This window comes from Phocoena sinus, chromosome 18, assembly GCF_008692025.1.
Source record: "Phocoena sinus isolate mPhoSin1 chromosome 18, mPhoSin1.pri, whole genome shotgun sequence".
Taxonomy (NCBI): domain Eukaryota; kingdom Metazoa; phylum Chordata; class Mammalia; order Artiodactyla; family Phocoenidae; genus Phocoena; species Phocoena sinus.
Genome location: NC_045780.1, coordinates 22,212,557 through 22,233,845, shown reverse-complemented (window position 1 = coordinate 22,233,845; position 21,289 = coordinate 22,212,557). Strand labels below are relative to the sequence as shown.

At 44.0% G+C, this 21,289-nt stretch overlaps 2 protein-coding genes across 7 annotated transcripts in view; one reads left to right on the top strand and one right to left on the bottom strand.

Annotated features, from left to right (window-relative positions):
* Nucleotides 1–18,107, bottom strand: part of TSC22D1 (TSC22 domain family member 1) — a 137,030-nt gene extending 118,923 nt beyond the window's left edge. For 5 of the 6 annotated variants that reach the window (XR_004346648.1, XM_032610984.1, XM_032610982.1 and 2 more), the window contains exon 1: nt 14,157–17,066. Coding sequence is in view for 5 of the 6 variants with exons in the window: in XM_032610984.1 (XP_032466875.1) it covers nt 14,157–17,029 (2,873 nt within the window). In the remaining variant the exon portion in view is untranslated. Of the gene's footprint in view, nt 1–14,156; nt 17,201–17,653 lie in introns of those variants that run through there. The other variant, XM_032610981.1, reaches the window with a different exon arrangement.
* Nucleotides 17,400–20,599, top strand: LOC116742935 (uncharacterized protein FLJ37310-like). Its single transcript, XM_032610891.1, has 3 exons — nt 17,400–17,516; nt 17,578–18,180; nt 20,172–20,599. Exons 1-3 carry the CDS (start codon nt 17,400–17,402, stop codon nt 20,286–20,288), a joined length of 837 nt encoding a protein of 278 aa, XP_032466782.1. The 3' UTR covers nt 20,289–20,599.
* Nucleotides 20,600–21,289: the final 690 nt, after the last annotated feature.

Sequence of the window (21,289 nt, the reverse complement as noted above, 5' to 3'; positions counted from 1 at the left end):
AATATACAAAACATAATCTAACTTTCAACTGGTGAACATTCAATACCATATCAAATTTCTTTGGGGTTTTCTTAAAATTTCTAACTCCTACCTTGCTGTCAGGCTATAAACTGCTACTTTCCCAACGTCACCTTACATGCCTCAGAATCCCCTTTTTTTCCCCTTCTCCTCCCCTCATCTGCTTTAAAATGATAAAGCTAGTAAAATATAAGACTTGGAAAAAAAAGTCTAAAAAGGACCAGAAATGCTATGCAAAAACAGTAAGGGAAAAAAACAAAACAAAACAAAACATAGCTTTACTTTGTGACGGCAATTTCAAGCAGTTTTGGAAGCCAGAGCTGTGTCTAAAGGATTAGGTTATCCACTCTGGATAAGTGGAGTGTTACCACGTGTGGACTGCGTCCTTACCTTCTTAGCTTTCTTAATGAGGCCAGGGTCACTGGTTCAAACCATTACCTCAGATCACAACCACAAAGAAAATGTGCCTCCATTTCCACCAGTGACAGAAAAGGAATTACTGAACTTCTCATACCCCATTAAGGAAGGGAGCAACTAGACATCCAAAGTAGGGTCAGCACTTTCCTAAAACACAGCACTGATCAGGCTACTCTACAAAAACAAGAAGCGTTCTCCATTCCAAGTCCAATTAAGTCCAAACTTCGCAATCCTGCCTTTAATTAAGGCTTTTCAAAGTTAGCCTTGCCTTCTACATTCCTGTATACAGACACTATCTCTTACCAACTTAGACTATGTCCTGTGTTCTCTTCTATAAATACTCCTCGTACCTTGAACCTTTTTGGTATGTTTTCTCCACTAAAGTGACTTACTAATCCCCATGGCTATCAAACTTCTCTCAAATGTCACCTCCTCAGAAGCATGTGATCTTTACCTTCTGTCTCCCAATACTGCTTTATTAGACCTCTCATGACACACCATATTCTACCTTGCCATACTTCTCCCATTTATTGGCTTTCTATCCCAAGTCATTCCCTAAAATGTTTCAAGAAGCTTACAGAGATAGATATAAATACTCTAAGATACAATAACTTATAAATGAGTGAGAAAACTTGACACAAGGGACCAGAAATAGAAGAGTAATATAAATTGAATCTGTTACCTGTTAGCTTTTCCTTTCATGTATATGCATACGTATATATACACATACACTTATTCTTAAATTCAACGTAGGCTCTCCTTAAGGATATAAAGAGTGCTATGCATATACACAGTCAATAAATTACATCCTTTCAAATACCCAGGAGATTCTGTAATCTAAGGACATTTTCAAAACATCCCTTTAAAAAATTACATTCCTTTGTATGTGTACCCACACATACATGTATATATTCTCGAATTTTTTTAATGGCAAGCAAAATGAAACAATGCACCAAAATATAAAAGAGTAAGTTTTGTGGCACTTTAAATGTCAGTAAAATAATCAAATTACTCACATTTATTGTCAATGATAGCATTAATGCTTTTCTCATTTAAATAAATCTCTACCATTTCCCTTTTGGTAGAGACCTAGGAGTGCTCAGGAAATAGGAAGAAATAATTCCACCTCTTTCCAATGCCTGGAAGAGACTGGCAATGGAACCTGGTTAGTATGAAAAGAAAGCAGCTACGATCACTAAAGTAAAGAACCAATCCTAAATACTTAGTTCACCTTCACCTGGATTTCTATTCACTACTAAATATTTTTGGGACACATCTGCTTTGGATTATAGGCACAGATAAACCCTATGAAAAGATTAAATTGCCAAAAATCCTACCTGAAGGTTATAACCACTTATCCTCAGACCTTTAAAATTGCAGCTATAAATAATAGCTTTCCTGGGAAATTAGGTTATTTTTTTTCTTTTTCAACACAAGAGAAACAAAACATTGCTTCAAGGGAAGAGCAGGTAGGAAGGTGAATACAGTATTTTTATAAACTGAGAAATTTTGCTAACCAAAGCGTTCCTGTACTGAATCATTTTACAATGGAAATCACTCTCCCCCTAATTTCTTTCTTTCATTCGTTAACAAATAACAGAAAAACATAATTTCCTAAGTTCTCCTCCCTGTTCCAAGCGTACCCCCACTCCAATCCAGATTACGGATTCCTTTGATACTAATTTTCCCTGAACATCAGTTAGTTAGCAAGTGTTGAGGGCAAAAATCACTTCCCAATTTAATCTTCAGTCACTTCCTTTCACCTCCTTAACTTACTCCATTAAGCCCAACTGTTGCCTTAATTACGCCTAGACTGTTCTCCTTATTTCCTCCCATTTTTATTAACCCTCTCCTGCCTCAAACTTTCTCCTTCAACTCAAGACTTTTGAAAAGTCAGTTCAAACAACACTGCTTTCCTAACCTACCAAAGGTCAATTCTATCCCATCTGTGAACTCTGAATGCAATTTCCTGTGTCATTTTGGAGGCTAGCGTTCCAGTTACAGTCTAAGAAACGTTTTGTAGCACTATGTCAGGAATTCACGTAGCCTCTCTGAACTTGTTCCTCTACCTATAAGCCAAAAGTTGAATGGGATCACGATTTCCAGCTCAAATTTTCTGATTCTTTGATTTCATATTTCGTGTTGTTTAAAAGTGTTATTTAGCTCTTCTAATTTCCCCATGTATATGTAGCATACACTGCTTGAGAACAAGAACCATGTTAGATTACATCTGTGCCCACACCATTACTAGATAATGATTTACACCTAGTACCTACTCAATAAATATACCCATCTGATAGGCCAGTGAGGGGGAGACGGAGAACTTAATGTTATAGGTACAGTAACATATCCGAGAAGAACTGAACCTTACTCCTACCAAAACTGCTATGCAATAATGGTAACAGGACGGCAAAGTATTTGGCAATAATAATATCCCTTTCCCAGATGATTGTGGGGTATGTTTTTGCCACACATCTGCACTCATTTATTCAACAGATATCTCAGAACATACGACGAATCAGGTTATACTGCATGCAGTGGAAATACAGAGGTAAAAACAGATGGGTAACATCCTTACTCGCAAGGAGCTTACATTCTGGAGTACAAGAACAAGAGGAACGTCCCTACCCGAACTTCCAAGATCAAAACAAGAGTATCTGAGGATATAATGAGTTAAATATCTGCAGCTCCCAGTGCCTTCCAGTGTAGGAAAAAACAGTCAGAACACCTTGGTTTTGATCATATCCTACAGAGACAGCAGAGCACAAAACCTAGACCCAGACTGGGATTTAAATCCCAGCTCCCACTTTCTAGCTATGTGACCTTGAATAAATTACTTAATCATTTTATTCCTCAATTTCTTTACCTGCAAAATGCGGATAATAATGGTACTTACACCTCATAAGGTGGTTCTGAGAATTAAACAAGTTGATATATGTAAAGTGCTTAGAACAAGCATATAACGAGTACCATAATTTTCAACTACTCCTACGACAACTATTACTACTACTATTATTACTAAATTGTTGTAGTCTGTCCATGAAAAGCTAAAAACAGCATACGATACATGGCAGGAACTCAATATTTAATTACTGACGGAATAAATGAACCCAAGACTCAGTTTCTTCCTCTGTGAAAATGGAACAAAAGCATCCTGTCCATTTTAGGACATGGGCGTCCCTGGTGGCTCAGTGGTTAAGAATCCGCCTGCCAATGCAGGGGACACGGGTTCAAGCTCTGGTCCGGGAAGATCCCACATGCCGTGGAGCAACTAAGCCCGTGTGCCACAACTACTGAGACTGTGCTCTAGAGCCCGCGAGCCACAACTACTGAACCTGCGTGCCACAACTACTGAAGCCCGCACGCCTAGAGCCCGTGCTCCACAGCAAGAGAAGCCACCGCAATGAAAAGCCCGCGCACGACAATGAAGAGTAGCCCCCGCTCGCTGCAACTAGAGAAAGCCTGCAAGCAACAACGAAGACCCAACACAGCCAAAAAAAAAAAAAGTCCTGAAGAAAAAAAAAATTTAGGACTGCTATGACTCAGGAGTATATAATCTATTTCAGAGTTTTGTTTAACCCCCCCCCCAATCATACAAGAGGCAGGTTTTATTACTATCACCACTAGAAATTTATCACAGCCACGTGTTAGCAAAAAATTAATGCTAGACAGTATTTCAATTGTACGTTTATATGTTCCTAACTAGTCGGTATGCTGTTTGGTACCATATAAATATACACTAACCCTAATAACCAAAGAAATTAGATAACTAGGTGAGCTGGGAGAGAATGAAATCTTATCAACAATGAGTAACTTTATAATCAATCCATCCATCCACAATTTACTCAAAAAAGGAATACTCAGGCATGTACACAGAGTATCAAGAGTTCCTCAACTTAAGTAGTGACCTGATATTACAAAGATAATCTGGGATGCCTGGAAAAATAAGATGCTATCTCATCTGTCTTAACCCCAAGAAGCTCAAGAGTACCCTTTACCCTACGGCTCAGTGAATGAGAAAAGGCAATACCGTTCACCATGACCTAAGGTTAATTCTTTAATAAGATCAAGCCACAGTAGATCTTCTCCCCAGTCAACACAAATATGGTTTTAAGCCAAACAAGGTTTAACACTGGTATGTCCACGAAAAGAATATGACAACATTTAAAGACTCTCAGAACTAGCCTCTGATGATCACCCCACTACAACATCAGATTCTATATTTTCCCTTGTTTTTAATTACCCCAACCTTAAAAGTAAAGGCCTCATATCTTAATACCCTTTACTCCCATTTAATACCCATATATAATCAATTAAAATGATTGCTAATTCTCATCACTGCCAAATCTCTTCCACGGTTCTTTTCCTTCATAGAACCCATAACTTACTAGTTTAGTAACAATTACTTGTTGTCACTACAACGACCATAAGTAAAACAGATCAGTCAGGAATTTTAAACAAGTGATTAACTCAATGCTTACTATACTGTCTAACAAAGAAAACTCCTTTAATACAAACAAGTGGCATTTCACCAGTTAAATGCTTATATTTTAAACAGCTGAAACTGCAAAGAACTTCCAAGGTAATACTTCGATATTTGAGAATCATTTATGCTAAACAGCTGAACCAGTCAAAAGGAGATAAGAATACTGACATTCTAATTTAGAAATAAGTGGAGTTTTTTGTTTGTTTTATTCAAGTTGGAGAACTTCTACTGTCATAAACATACGTAAATACAAAATAAACATACAATGCTTGTTAAAAGCAGCAACTAAAGCATTGCTTTTTTGCTCAAAATACAGCAAAGAAGTAATCAATTCTCAATCATCTCTATTAAAGGAGAAAATAGTGATAACACATTATCTATAAAGAACTTAGTTAACTTTCAAATAGATCATAGTAGTGTTTTTAAAAAGAAGCTGAACTTATGCCAATATTAAAAAATTTTTTCTTCAGTTCTCCATTAAGCAGATTTTTACTGAGTACCTACTGTAAGGCACTGAGATATACTTTGGATATATAGTAGCAAACCAAACATCTCTGTTCATGAAGCTTAAAATCATCAAACAGATAATCCCCCAAAACAAAAACTAATTATGCAATACAAAGTGTACTAGCACTATAAAAGAACAAGGTGATCTTAAACAGTATTAACAAAGAACCTAAGTTTAGGTTGGTATGTCACAGAAGGCCTCTCAAAGTGACAGTGAGGCTTAAGGAGGAATGGAGGGAAAGTGACACAGCGCACGCCAAAGCCTGGAGGAGGGAGCAAGAAAGGATGGCAACCCGAGGAATCGAAAGGAGGCAGCTGGGACACAGAAAGGTAGGGGGAAAGTGGCACGTGAGGCCAGAAGTGAGCAAAAGCGAAATGTAATTACCTTACAAGAAATGGGAAGGCTTCGGGGGTTTGGGGGCAAGTGAGAGACCTGAACAGCCTTCCGTTTTAAGAACATCACTCTGACTACCAGACATAAAATCAGAGAAAGGCAAGAGTGTATGCAGGAAGTTGGTGAGGAAGCTACTGCAGGGCTTTAAGAGCTGACTATGTTACCTTAGACTAGAGTGGTGGCAACACAGATGGGGAAAGAAAAGATAAATTCAAGATATATTTAGAATGTAATGGTCAGAATGCAGAGGGTGGGGGAAAGGAAGCTATCAAGAACGACTCAGGTTTCTTAAGTGAAGAACTAGAGTAAGAAATATTTATTAAAATGAGCACGACTGGGCTTCCCTGGTGGCGCAGTGGTTGAGAGTCCGCCTGCCGATGCAGGGGACACGGGTTCGTGCCCCGGTGTGGGAGGATCCCACATGCCGCGGAGCGGCTGGGCCCGTGAGCCATGGCCACTGAGCCTGCGCGTCCGGAGCCTGTTGCTCCGCAACGGGAGAGGCCACAACAGTGAGAGGCCCGCGTACCGCAAAAAAAAAAAAAAAAAAATGAGCACGACTAAAAGAGAAATTTGAGAGGGTAGGTAATGAAGAGGTTAAGTTTATGATCTGTTGAGACTGAGAGGCTGTGAGAATATAAGCAGAGATAACAGGAAGGCAGAGGACCGTAGCAGTCTAGAGCTAAGAAGAGAAGTGTGGGCTACGATATGCATTCAGGAGTTGAGAGCATACAGACCATGGAACAGCAGATTACCTAGGGAAAAGGGAAAAGGCAGTAGGTGGGAAGAGGACTCAAATCCAAACAAACTCCAATGTTGAGAGTCTGACAGAGGAGCTGAACTGAAGGAGAATGAAAAGGAGTGGCCAGAAAGGTGGGAAGAAACTAAGCAGGATATCACTGAAAGCAAAAGAGAGTGGGTGTTTCAAGGAAGAAAAACAAAGATCAACTAGACCTATTGAGACTGAAAGGTCAAGTTAAGATTTTCAGGTCAAGCTGACTAGTAAGGAAGAAGTGAAGGGTTGGGGAGAGTGGGGCATTTGAATATATGTGACACTAGGAAAAAAGTCAACCTGCAATCCAAAACATTATAGATCATTCTTTTCAAATAATGTAAACATCCTTTATCATTTTTTTCCCTCATGTAATTTATTTTAATAAGCCATTAAAGCATATTCTTACCATGATATTAAAACCTAACGACACCGTGACACAGCAAAAACCAACCAGGGTTCTGATATTGTCGCACCAGAACAGGGCATGCTCTGCAGTTTCATATTTTTAAATTGAACTTTCTAAATAAGAAATAAAATCTACATGTTTTGCAATTCTGAAGTCAACGTTACAAAGACAGAATTTAAATTATTAGAAAATTAAAATGGTTTTCCTGAAGAGATAATTTTCATACAACTTCCCCCAAAAATGTTAAAATTAATTCATTTAACATGTCTATCTACTGTATTCCAGGTACACCACTCTTACGACTTTACCCCACTTTTTTTTCACCAAGGGCTCATACGTAAATGTTGGTATGTTCTATGACAATCCCATTATTTGTACTAATACACAAGTCAATAAAGCCTGCCCTTTTTCGGGTTTTCAGCCACTCTGTTATTACTTATGGGCATCACCCTTACCTCTCTGTTGGCTTTATGAGTAGTAGAAACAGCGCCAGATTTTGAATTGGAAAAATGGCTTTTTATCCTACTGTTTACTGTTATGTATACAACTTTACTGTTATGTATATAACCTGACACAGCTTACTTGGCTTCTCTAATAAACTAAATAAGCTTCAGTCTATTCACCAGTAAATTAGAAAAAAACTTAATTCACAAGGTTGTTGAGTGGTTAAATGTGACAACAAATATTAACTGAATCTAATCCTAACATTCTTAATCACTTCTGTGAATTGAACTACCAAGTTATATGCCATTATTATTTCTGCTGAATATAAGCCAAGCAATTCCACTCAAAATTTACGTACTAGTTATAGATCAAATCTTGGAGCATGAATTGTTAAAATGAGTATCATTGTTTACATTTAACAGTGCAATATTCTACAACTGAAATAGATGTGTAATGTTAAATGCACACCTATTTTACACTCCTTTCCTAAAAACCCCACTGAAATGACAGAAAAGGAATTTCTTAAGCTATAAAGCCATAAACCCACAAAACTGAGAGAACGGGTAGAAAAGACAATAGCAACAAAAATTTGGAAGCTGGAAAGCAGATGGTTGAGTGACAAATGACTTATTTAGCAAACACTAGGAAATCAAATCTTTAGCAAACAGTGGGGAAAGCCAAGAACAAACCCAATTTAAACTGTAAAATCCCCAAAAGACTCAGGAATTGGCAGTTACCACATACATCTGAAGTGGGATGTGGGAGAGAGAGAGTGCTTAAAATAAGGAAGATTGTTTAAAAGTCTGTTTAAGAAGCAACCAGCCCGACAAATCCCAACGGCCCCTCCCCAGCCCCAACAAAAAACTGAAAATATATTGTCTGGTGAATATAAAACACAAGATCCCAGGACTGAGGAAATGAGGCACAGAAGTATGCAGGAGAACATACTGAAAACAAGCTGACTGCGTGAAGAGACATATACAGGGATGCCCCGCCAGGTGACCATAAAGCAAAGCTAACGAGACGCTCAGAATTTTGAATCAGCATTTTACTCCCCTACTCTCACACACAACCACCATCTAAGGAAAGGCTACAGCACAAAAGATAAAGGCCGAACAAATAACAACTAAGAAAGCTAAAACTGGAGGACACAGATCACACAGGGATCAGACAGCTAAGAGAAAGTACTATTGTTACTAGAACAGGACAGATATTATTTAAAAGGCCCAAAGACAAAAGCTCTTGGAAATCAAATACATGATAATACATGGAAACTCAATAGAAGTAAAGCAAAAAGAAAAAGAGATGGCAAATAGGAAAGAAAATATGAGAAAATCAGAAGACTGGTCAAGAAGGTCCATTATCCCAATAAAAGGAGTCTGAGAAAGAAAAAAGAAATTGGAAAGAAATAATCAACAACCTCATTCAAGAAAAAGTCTCAGAATTAAAAGATGTTTCCAGACTGAAAGGGGACACCAGTACTCAGCACCCTGAATGAAACGAAACCCACATAAGAACCCATCATCATCGTAAAATTTCAGAACACTAAAAACAGATACAATTTTAAAAGCTTTCAGAGATTTAAAAGAAAGAGAGAAGGGATGGAAAGAGAGAATAAACAAGAGTATAGGGGAAAAAAGAAAAAACAAAACACATACACACAGGTCACATGTAATATATATAAGGAATCTGAATGGCTTCAAACTTCTCAAAAGCAAAGTGGAAGCTAGAAAGCCATGGAGCAAAATTATAAAATAATACAATTTCCAATCCAGTCTTCTTTACCTAACGGAAGAATCGAACAAGTAACAGGGTAAGCTAAAGCCATTTTAAAACATCAAGTGAGCCAAGAATGAATAATGACATGAGTCACTGGAAAATGGAGATCCAACCACAGAAGACAGTGAAAGGAATCCCACAAATATTAATAGTTGCATACCAAGTCTAAAAGGCAATCAGTCCAGAATGAAGCTCAGAGAAATATGAGAGAGACTTCCTCAGGAAGATAAAATTGATAACAATACCTAATATGTCTGAACATCTCAAGGGACATTTGATGAAATGATGAATCAGTGATTACTACAGAGAAAATTAAGGGGGGGCCGGGTGGGTGGAGACAATGAATTCCAGCCAAATCACCCTATGGTAAAGCTAACAGTCAGCAAGTCACATTGAGAACTTCTTATCAGCTCTTTAGTCTCCTACACTTAAGTACAAGCAGAGGACCAGGAATTGCCAGACATCTGAAGAAAGGCTCTATCATAAAAGGTTAAGCCCAAAACATACAAAAATGGGGAGAAAGGCAACTTGGAGGAAACAGATGATGACAGATAAAACCTTGGGGTGGGGGAACCCACTAACATTTCTAAATGCTAAATAGTATACAGAAATATATATATAAGTGTACCACACATACTAGATGGCTGGGGTGGGAGGAGGGAGGCAAGTGCAGGACATTAGACTGGATAGGAAAAGTAATCATATTTTACAAGAACACTGAATAATCAATAGTGATGCAATCATAACTATTCAGAGGAGGAGGGACCAGGAGGAAGGAGGACGAACTGAGTAGGTCATGACAAAGTTAATCTTCATTTTCTACCCACAAAGTTAATAAAGCCAAAAACAAAAGCAAGGATGGACTTCCCTGGTGGCGCAGTGGCTAAGAATCCACCTGCCAATGCGGGGGACACGGGTTTGAGCCCTGGTCCAGAAAGATCCCACGTGCCGCGGAGCACCTAAGCCCGTGTGCCACAACTACTGAGCCCGCGCGCCTAGAGCCCGGCTCCGCAACAAGAGAAGCCACGGCGATGAGAAGCTCGAGCACCGCGACTAAGGAAAGCCCACGCACAGCAACAAAGACCCCATGCAGCCAAAAATAAAGAAAGAAGGAAATGTATTTAAAAGAAAAGTAAGGAGTATTTTATTTAACACACACACAAATATAGGGCATATGAGTTAGAAACAGTTCTAAGGGCTTTGCAAATGCATTGAACTCTTGTAACAACCCTATGAGGTAGGTACTGTTTTCCTCCCTTTTTAAAATGAGCAAACTGAAGCACAGCGAGGCTAAGCAGCTAGTAAACAACAGAGGATGGATCAGACCTAAGCAGTCTAATTCCAGGGTCCATGCTCCTAACCACCTGGCTATGTGGCACATCTAGTAGCAACACAAGCAGTTAGAGACTAGGAGGTAAATGTCACAGTCATCATCTAAAAGAGGTGAAAGTGATTGCTTCTGGGAAATGAAGCAGGCAGGAAGCTTCTGTTTGTTTTGATAACCATGTAAACTATTTGGCTCTTTAAACTGTGCAGGTACAACCTAAATAAAAATCAAAACTTATAATTTAGTATTTTACAGTTAAAGTATTTTATCTGATGCTACCATCCTAAGAAGTAGGCAAAATGAGTATTATTCCTACTTGATAAGAAAACTCATTCCTCTTTAGTAAATATGAGGGCCAACTCTATAACAGGCACTGCATTTAAAAGATTATCAATTCACCTCAAGGTATGAAAAGGCAAAAGAGGTAGAAAAAGCAAGTCTTTTCATTCATTTCTTTTCACTTTGTTGCATTTAACTATATGATCCTACAACCTGAACAGTTGTGCTTAAGGTGAGAGACAATACAAATTTTAAATCAGAGCAGAGAAAGCAGAGAAAGGTCTGCTCATTAATCGGTTCAAAAAAGATTTAGTTCTTGCCCTTGAGGAACTCACAGTCTTGTGGGGAAAATGGGTAAACATAATTCAGACTGAATGTGTGCAGTACCTTGACTAGAGGAACACTAAAAAGGGCTAAGGAAACAACATTCCCTGGGTGAAGAGACTGCTTCAGAGGGAACATCTGAGCTGAGCCTTGAAGGAGGAACAGAAGTTTGACCAATTAATTTCACAGAAGAGGCTGTACTAACAATCACAGAACACTAGACTATACATCAGTGTGAGATACCTGTATCTTCCCTGTGTTGTAAAAATAAGTTCACATTAAAGGTTAACGTGAGACATTAAGAACTTTTTAATGAGAATGATTTTTAAAAATCTAGATACATAATCTTAATGCCTGATCCATGTTTCTAATCTTCATAGTCTCTACCAGTAGCCAACTGAAAGCATTTTCCACATGTGTCAGAAATATTTTAAAATTTAAAGTGTTAGAATATTATTTCAAAAGATGACTAAAGAACAACGAATCTTCATTTGTCCTACCATCCGAAAGTTTTATCGCTAACGTGTTTTCTAAGTCGTAATGCTGCAATTACAATGTACTCTTTTCCCCTATGGGAGACTAATAGGTGACCAAGCCCAGAAGACACAAGTGACACAGAAACGAACATGGGAAGAAAAAGTAAAAAACACTTTAAAAAAATAGAAACTCATCATCACTTTTTTCTCTTGCAGATATTCTCAAATTCCCTTCCAAGAACCAATTTAAGTGAAACATTTCTTTTTCCAAACTACAGTGGTAAAAGAAATAATCTGCAAGAAAGCACAAAGAAAATAATATACAAGTTTACCCTATCTGACCTTTACAGGTATTTTGGGGGTCATTTTGATTTCTCAGAATTTAAAGGATACCTCTGAAAAAAATTTTTCTGGTCTTGACGACTTGACTTTGATGTTAACAAAGGCTCAAATACGTAGCTCATTCAAAACAGGTACAGTCAACTCAAGTTGCTTTATACCAATATTTAATCGTATGTCTCAGTATCTGTTTTTGTCCCTTTAATTTCAAACCTTCCTACATAATTTGCCCCTCATTAATGTTCCTCTCAGTTACTATATGGAAAAATTAATTTTGTAGTAATATCTTAAACGGGGACTCTATCTCTACAGTTAAAAACCGAGCTGTAAAGTCTCCTGACTTTAATCATCTGGAACAGCATGTTGTGGAAAGCTCTATCATGCCCCACCACCAGGAGGAAAACAAAAAAGGAGAGAGTCACGCCAGGAGACCACAAACAGTAATTGGCAAAAATCATGGCAGGTTCGAGTTCAAGATATGTGGTTTTCATTTGTGTATCTGACCCATCTTTTATTTCTCTAAATTTAGTAACCTAATGTCCCCGTGGGCTTTACTCAGATCACACCCTTTAAATTTAGAACTTATTAATATTTGGGGTAAGTAATTCTTTAAAATTACAGATAAGTATTAGCACGGTTTGATACATTTAAAGGTTTAACAATAACTATAATAGGACTCTTAAGGAAACCACCTCCTAGAAGAGGTCTATCTTTTAATGTACAGTTTTGTACACATGATACTGAATACATTTGGCTAGGTAATGAGATTTTAATTATGTGACTTAGAAAAGTAATAAAAATCTTGAAAGACAAGACTTTAAATTATTTCAATTAATCATGCCTTTACCTTCTATCTTTTAAGTAACTAAAAAAAAAACAAAGACAAAAAACATGAAAATCTCACTGAAACATTAGGCCTTTGTTTTTCTAAAACTGCAATTCTTTTGAAATATGCTCAATATTTCCGAAGGGAAAACCACAGATATACATTTTGAATGTAAATGTTCCCACTGGTTTGATAAAAGGTCAATCTCAAAAATCTCCAACCAATACTAAAATAATTAAGTACCTTTCAAGCTTATTCAAAGTTCCACAGTGAAAATGAATAGCCTTTGTCATAACTCCTATATTATTTTGATCAAGGTTAGTCAGACTGGCAAATTTGTGAAAAGAACATTCCTTTAAAAATCAACTTAGTTTAAAGCCATGTAGCAGCATGAGGGATTTCACAACTTTTCTAGCTAGCCAGCTTCAAAGACACAATTGGATTCAATAAACACGATTATCACATTATTTCCAATCCAATTAAGAAAACGCTGGTTTAATAATGTACTTTAGGCTTTATGTATTTTTTTGGTAAGAGAAGAGGAGAACAGGTGGAGTAGACTGTAGGAGCGCAAAGTCGGTTTCATGTCTCTATAGATTCAACCCTCCGAGACTTTGTTTCTTTACCCTTTAAAATGGCTACCACCTTGATCTACTATGCAAAAGGAAAAATGCACAGCATACTACCATCAACGATAAATCTGGTTATTTTTAAGAGTGTATGGCCTCCTACCCCACGAAACACTTTTTAAGATTCCCATTCCTTTACTGTTCCAATGAAACGACCATTAGATAAGTACACAAAAGTTGGTCAATTAGTTTGAGGGCAACCTGTATAACCCAGCTTAGGTCATCTTTCCTGTAATATGTGATGAGGAAAAGCAGCTGACGTTATCTTTCACAGACTAAGAGCGCACACAGCAGAACTTTAAAGGGTTGTCCTGTCCAGTAAAGGAGAAACAAATGTGGGAACCACAACCTCCCCTCCCGTCCCCAAGAGATGATCATGATTTTAGGAACTCAAAAGAACAGATTAACCGTTAGATGGGTCAGCAAAAACTAGGAACCCTAAAAACCATTTTATAAATAACAAAACCACTTGGTGATCCCAAACCTGTTCTTAATGCTCAAAAACTATCCTGTCAAATAGTGTCTACACAATACTTACACCACTTCGTGACCAACTAGTTTGAGACCGCTCCGTAACACTCTTGCTCTAAAAAACTTGCCAGAAAAATGCAGTTTCACATACAAAAAGGAAGAAATATATAATGCTTCAGGCTGATCTCGTGCATGTACATAGCTACTAAATAGATTAACTCTGCATCTGCTGAGTGTCTGCAGAAACGTGGCATGACCTTACCTCTCATCCTCGCCATCCACCAGGGGTGTCGTCAGCGGTAGCACCTTCAACGGGAAAAGAGAAGCAGAGGCTCCTAGGCTGCTGCTACTCCCATCGGAAACTGCCGACATGCCCCCACTGTCACCACTGATAGTCTGAGGTAAGCCAACTAAGGAGGGTTCCGCCGGGCGCCTGGCATCTTCAATTTGGCTTCCAATTGCCTGAGCTAATGATTGTGCAGAGAACTGAGTAGAACTTGGTATCTGCTGCGCCAAAGGCAAATTTATATTAGGTGCTGCCATCAAGGGAGGCTGACTAACACTTTGAACCAAATTACCATTTTGAGTGGCAGGGGCTTGTGCTATATTCTGTGATGCAACCAAGTTTGTTGGGACAGAAGGCATTCCAGAAGGCCCAGCTGAACTAACCTGATTCGTAACAGAAATACTGCTAGCAGAGGGCAAAGGACTAACTGCAGGCAACTGCTGCGAAACAACTCCTGGAGCTACTGACTCTACTCCTTGCGGCTGGGGAGGCACAGTTAACAAGGTACTCTGGGGTGCAACGACCAACTGTTGAGGAAGGCTTGAAGCACTAGCTTGAACTCCCTGATGAAGAATCGCACCCTGAGAGGGTGGAACTACCTGTGAAGACGGAGGAGCACCTTGCGGGATAACTGAAGGTGTGACTTGGGTAGAGGGCTGCTGCGCTGCCGTAGGTAGGTTTGTCTGTTGACCAATATTTGCAATTTGACTGCCAGGAGGTACAGCAGATACTGCCGTCTGCGCCTGGCCAGCGGGTTGGCCAGCTGCCCCTGCGGGCTGCGCCTGGACTGCTGCGGGCTGCACTGGCAGCTGGATGCCCTGTGGCTGAGCCACAGGAATCCCCGAGGTTCCTGCTCCCACCCCCGCAGAAGTGGGCTGTCCAGAGGACACTGCCGTTTGCAGAATCGGCTGCTGCTGAACATACTCGGAAGTAGGATTCGGAGTCACTGACGGGCCATGGCTTGGGGCCACCGACGGCTGCTGTCCATAGTGTAACTGCTGGGGTGATGTGCCTGGCAGGGGTGCTTGCGCCGGAGGGGCCGCCTGAGAATACGGCAGTTGGGGCTGAGCCAGGCTGGAAATGGAAGGCTGCTGACCTAGAGCTGAAGTTACACCCACCACGCTCACAGGTGATGGCTGGACACCAGCTGCAGCGCTGAGAGCGGCTTGCAGAGGTACTGGTTGAAGACCCTGCTTCTGCTGATAGCTCAGTTCTTGAGACTGCAACTGCACTTGCGAGATCTGTGACTGGGAAATACTCTGTGGCATACTAACTGCTGAAATGCCCGCCGGAGCAGCGCTACTGAAGTCCATCTGCGGGAGGGCGACACCTGGAAGAGCGGGCGGCTGCTGCACCACGGCAGCTGGGGCCCCCATCTCTCCGCTTCCCACACTCTCCGTGTAGTGGCTCAGCGTGCTGACACTGCTGCTCACTGAGCTCCCGCTTGTGCTCTCCCTCTCAGAAGTCACTTCTGTCGGGTTTTGTTTTACGCTTTCCACTGCTTTATTTATCACCACCCCTTCGGCGGCGGGGGCAGCGTTTTCTTTCTCATAGAACTCGGTGCAAGTCCATCTACCTTTTTTGAAGGGCTCAGAACTCGAATCTAACTTCACAACTCTGAACCTGGACGTGTTAACTGCTGGCTGTTGCTGCTGACTTGAAACTGATCCTACAGTCATCCCTGCAGCTGCACTGGCAGCGCTGTTAATGAGAGCGGAGGACGAAATCGTACCGTTGCCCAGGCCGCTCAAGACAGTCACATTAACACCGCTGCTCACTCCAGGCCCAACGCTCACCCCGGCAGCGCTGGGAATGTTGCTCGCACTTAAATTAGCATTAGCAAGCATGCTGCTGGTCACATTAGGATTAAAACCGCCCACAGCCGTCATGTTAACATTATTCATCGTATTAGTGCCTGTAACAGAATTTATACCTATACTTGCGCTTGTACTCGGAGCACGGATACTAGTCATTACAGATGCAGGTGAACCACTCGATGATACGGCAGGAGTTGGTGCAACGGGCATAACGGTGTCAGAGCTTCCAGTTGTAGACAGTTTTCTGGACACTGGGCTTGCGGGCGGCCCTCCCGGAATGGGTGTACTGGCCACACCGGCATGGGATGGATGGTGGTGCCCGTGATGGAGGTGGTGCCCATGATGAACGTGAGGGTGGTGATGGAGGGAGTGGGGATGAGCATTCCCATTGATTACAACATTCTGTTGTGGAAGGTGAGGCAAATGAGGCTGAGGAAGGGGGGGCTGGTTGGGAGAGACTGCCCCAGGTGTCTCGGCTTCCTGGAAGTTATTGAGAGTTTCTTCTGAGGAGCTGCGTTCAGGCTCCCCTAAGTCGGTAGCCCTGGAAAGTGACACATCAAGGATCTCGGAAGACGACAGATCTTCTGTGTGAGATTCATCCAGATCATCGTAGCTTTCGGTGTCCTCTGCGATGCTGTTGTTAGAGCTGATGCTAGCGGAGATCTGAGCCGGGGTCACGCTCGTTATCTGGAAGCCACTTTTCTTTTTCATTTGAGTTCCGCCTGGCGCAAGAGGCTGTGCCTGCAGCTGAGCCTGCGAAAGGAGGTTCAGGCTTTGTGGAGGCGGAGGCTGTGGTCCCGACAGAGAAGATGCTGCAGGAGGTGGCGGCTGGAGCAGCGACGGAGGCGGAAAATCCTCGGAAGATGGGGCACTACTACCAACGCCGGTACCTGCTGCATTGAGAGCAGAGGCGCTGCCACCACCACTGCCCCTTCGAGGGAACATTGCCGGGTGCGCCATCTTCCTAGCACTAATGTCTGCAGCAGCCGAGGCCGCGGCCGCGGCGGCGGTGGACTCGGGCGGCTGGTGCATTGTGCTGGGTACCGGGGGGCGGAGGAGGCGAGTGCAATTTCCTTCGGCACCGTAATCTTTGTATTCAAGACGCCGAGGAGGAAAACGGGACCTGACGCTCCGCCCGGCGCGGTTCCTCCTCCTCCTCCTTCTCAGCCGAAGGCGCTGGCCGCTTCTGCCTTCGAGGGCGAGCTTCGGGAAGGGAGGATGAACGAGGGTGAACAGAACAGCCGGGGACCCGAAGGGGGGACCCCTTCAGTCCTTCGCCATTCACTTTCCCCTCTAGCCTCACACCCCCCTTTATATTCCGCTTCACGTGGGGTGCGGGGCAGGAGGGAGGGGAAGACCAGGGGAGGGGGGAGGCTAGGGGAGGGGGTGGGAAAGCCGAGAAATGCCCACCTTCTCCGGACAACTCCGAAGCCACCTCCCCCCCTCCTCCCGCCGCGGCGGCGGCGGCCGCTGCAAAACCCTCCCGGTCGCTCTGCACGAAGGCGGCGGCGCCGAGCGAGTGTCGCCTTCCCCTCGCCACCCCCAGCCCCGCCGCCGCCGCCGGCGAACCCTGAGCTCAGTGTGGCTCAAACCTCCCCTCCCGGCCCCGCCGGCCCCGCCGGCCCCGCTCGGCCCTCCCCCCCACGCCCTGCGGACCCTTTCAAACCCCCTGGGCTCGAGGCTGCTGCTCCGTGAGGAAACGCTGGCCGCGGCTGGGGCCGGCGCGGCGAGGCTCGAAGCGGGGCGGCGGCGGGGCGCCGGGTACGGTGAGCCCAGCAACGGGGCGCGGGCGGGCGCGCAGAGACGCCGGGTCCTCGCGGAGCACGGCCGGGGCGCGGCGGCGGCGGTGGCAGCGGGAGTCCAGGGACCTCTCCATCACTGGCAGCCATGGAGCCCGAGCATTTTCCTCCCTCTGGGCAGGCGCCTCGGCTCGGCACACGTCCTCGGGGAGGAAGGGGCCGGCGCCCGAGCCTCCCCGGAGGGCGGCGGGACGTGCGCTAGCGCCGACGATGCGAGCCGCTCTAGTCCTCTTCCTCTGCAGCCGGTTCGTCCGCACCCCGCTGCTCCCGCGGTCCGGGCGGGAGGGGGCCGCAGGCGGCGGCGGCGACTCCTTTCTCGGCGGCGTTGGTGGCCAGAGGGGCTGCTGCAGCGACTGCAGCCGACGCCGTTCAAAGGAACGAGAGGTGGGGTTGGTCGGTGTCGGCGAACGGGGCGGGTGAGTGGGTGGGTGCCGAGGGAGGGCGGCGGGCGGAGAGGGGGCTGTGGTGGTTGTTACTAGTGCTTTTCTCCGGCTCCACCGTATCCCCGGGTCTCTCGCGGCATCGGCAGAGGAGGGACCAGCGCCCGAGCGCAGGAGGAGGAGGGGCGACCGCCGGCCAGAGGAGGCGGTGGCGGTGGCGGGGGGAGGGGGCTGGCCGAGGAGAAGGAGGGAAGATGGCGTCTGCGCATGCGCCCCGGCGCCGCAGACATAAAGCCGGGTCTGGCGGAGGAGGAGGCGGCGGGTCTTCGAACCTCGCCGAGCGCCGGGTCTCCTGGCGGAAATTTCCGAAGGCTGGCGGAGGCGCCGACGACGTCGGCGGCGGCGGCGGTGGTGGGGGGTGGGGAATTTCGGCCGGGGGAGCGAAACCGGGTCGGCCGGAGAGAGTCGGCCTGATGGGGGTGGGGCAGGGTGCGGGGCGCGCGCAGGTTAGGTGTGTCCGCTCCTTTTTCACACGCGGCCGGCGCGCGCGCGCAGGCACGCGGCAGGGGAGGGGGCGCGGCAGGGAGGGGCTCGAGGAGGCTGCTGGAGCCCGGGTCTCGGGTGTAAGCGCTCTGGGTAGTGTCCCCCGCCTGCGGAATGGGTAATGAGGCTTTTCTCCGCAGCAACAGCATCACGAGTTTCAGTTCCCAGGAGTCCGCCGCCGCCACGACATGAGTCAGGCTTTCTTCCTCGGCGCGTGGAGGAGCCCTCCTCCTCCTCGCCGCACCTAGGCTCGACCCTGGCCCGCGCGGCCCTCGCCCCCTCGGAGGATGCCCCAGCGCTCGGAGCCGCAGGGTCCGCGGAAGGCCGGTGGCTCCTCGGGATAGACGCTCCCTTTTGTGCGGCGCAGTTGCAGCTGCCATGCGGTCCCCTCGCCTTTCGACGGCCACGGGCTAGCCAGCCCGGCAGATATTGCAGCTGTTCGCAGTTAACTGCCTAAGCTCTTCTCTGGAGAGGGAGCGCTTGCAATCCGTCGTTACCTGGAGGGAAGCAGTAGCCCGGCCTAGTAAATAACTGACCTCAACAGGTGGAGCTTATCTCCAGCAGGGATAGCATTTCGTTTAATTGTCCGGGCTGTAGCCTGCATAGGTTTGACTTAAAAGACAAACTGGTCTTGTCATGGTGGCAACACGATGATCAATGAAGACTACCCTTTAGGGTTAGAAAAGAGAAAGAACCATCTGCAATTCCAGTTTAAAACATAATAAAACCTGCATGGATCTGAGCATGGTGCTACAGAAGGAATGTTAGGTTTGATGGGAGGCAGTTTACTGGAAGTTGCTACCCTGGCACTACACGTCAAAACATTCTAGCTCTAAGCATTGTTTACTACTAGGCGAGAGTGTACTTCTCGCCCAGGAATTTAAAAACAACAAAGTATTATAATATAGAAAACCCTAGGGAGAAATGTAGTTTTATTTCAACTTAGGTTGTTGAGAAACTGAACGTTTATGGTTAGACCTATGCTTCAGTAAGTCTCACAGACTTCCAGATCTACAATTCTATTTTGAGCTTATTAAAACATAAATGGCATAATTGTCGATTCAACACGTTACTTTAGGTTTCTCTAGAGTTTTCCCCTCATTCTGTCCCCCAAGAGGTTAGGAATATCACCATTCTATTACTGAATAGAAACGCACCCTCAACACCCCCGTATAGCCTGTATCAAAGTTTTGCTATATTGCTTTTTCTGTGGTGTCCCCCACTAAACCCAAAAGGAAGGACTACGTGTTTTTAATGTGGAGTTCCGGAGTAGGTACAAAGTAGGTGCTCACAAATATTGAAAATGACATGGTAGTAAAAATCAAATTCACTTGAAAAGATCGGATTTGTTTTACGTTACTCATGAATTAATACGTGAATGACTGGGGTTTTTTATAACTATGGCCATTTGTGTATTTTACAAAAATAATTTCTTTTTTAATGTTACAACAGCTTTTGTTGCAAGAGATACACCTGATTGATGGCTGCCATTCATTGTTGAAATGCAACTCTGACATGCTTTTTTCAACAGTTTTTGAACGGAAAATAGGAAGTATCCTAATGAACTGAAACTGCAATAGAATTTAGTAGGGCAAAATGTGTTTGTGAGCTAGTGTGAAAGAAAATGCTCTAGATCTCTCAAAATCTTGCCTTAGGTCAAAATTTTAAATTACCCCAAACAACAGCCCAACACCCCCTGGTGTGTTGAGCTAAATACCTGCCGCCTAAATACCAACTCTGATAGGGTTTGAAGCAGAAGAAAACCATGTAATAAAGTCTTCCGGACTTCCTTGGTGGCGCAGTGGTTAAGAATCCGCTTGCCAGTGCGGGGAACACGGGTTCGAGCCCTGGTCCGCGAAGATCCCACACGCCGCGGAGTAACTAAGCCCGTGCGCCGCAACTACTGAGCCTGCTCTCTAGAGCCCAGGAGTCACGACTACTGAAGCCCACGTGCCTAGAACCCGTGCTCCGCAACAAGAGAAACCACCGCAATGAGAAGCCCACGCACCACAACGAAGAGTAAACCCCGCTCTCCGCAACTAGAGAAAGCCTGCGTGCAGTGACAGACCAACTCAGCCAAAAATAAATAATAAATAAATTTATAAAAAATAAAAAAATAAAGTCTTCCAGCGTTGACAGAATGAGTCATTGAGATAACCCTGTAAAAGCAGATACTTCTAATAACAGGTAGTAATTAGTATTGTTACTTTGGGCTGTTTTGATGTTGGGGGTTAGTGGGTATATTATTTCTTTTAAAAGAAGGTTGTTATTGTTTTAACTTTTCCAGGATAACATAAGACATAGAAAATACTGCCTTTTGAAATGTGTTTCACTTTTATCTGCCATATCACCTTCAAATTCCTGGTTAGGCTGCATCAAGTCCCACTGAGATATGACGAGCAGCTCTGCAATTACGGCAACCTGCGTTTGAGAAACATCGCTCTCTCTCCCTCTCCTTTCTCCAGTTGCCAGCATTTCTATGACCAGCAATACATAAATATAAGTCCATAAAAACAAACAGAAGCACTTGAACAACCCCATGTTGTTATCATGTTACCATCTTTCAGTCT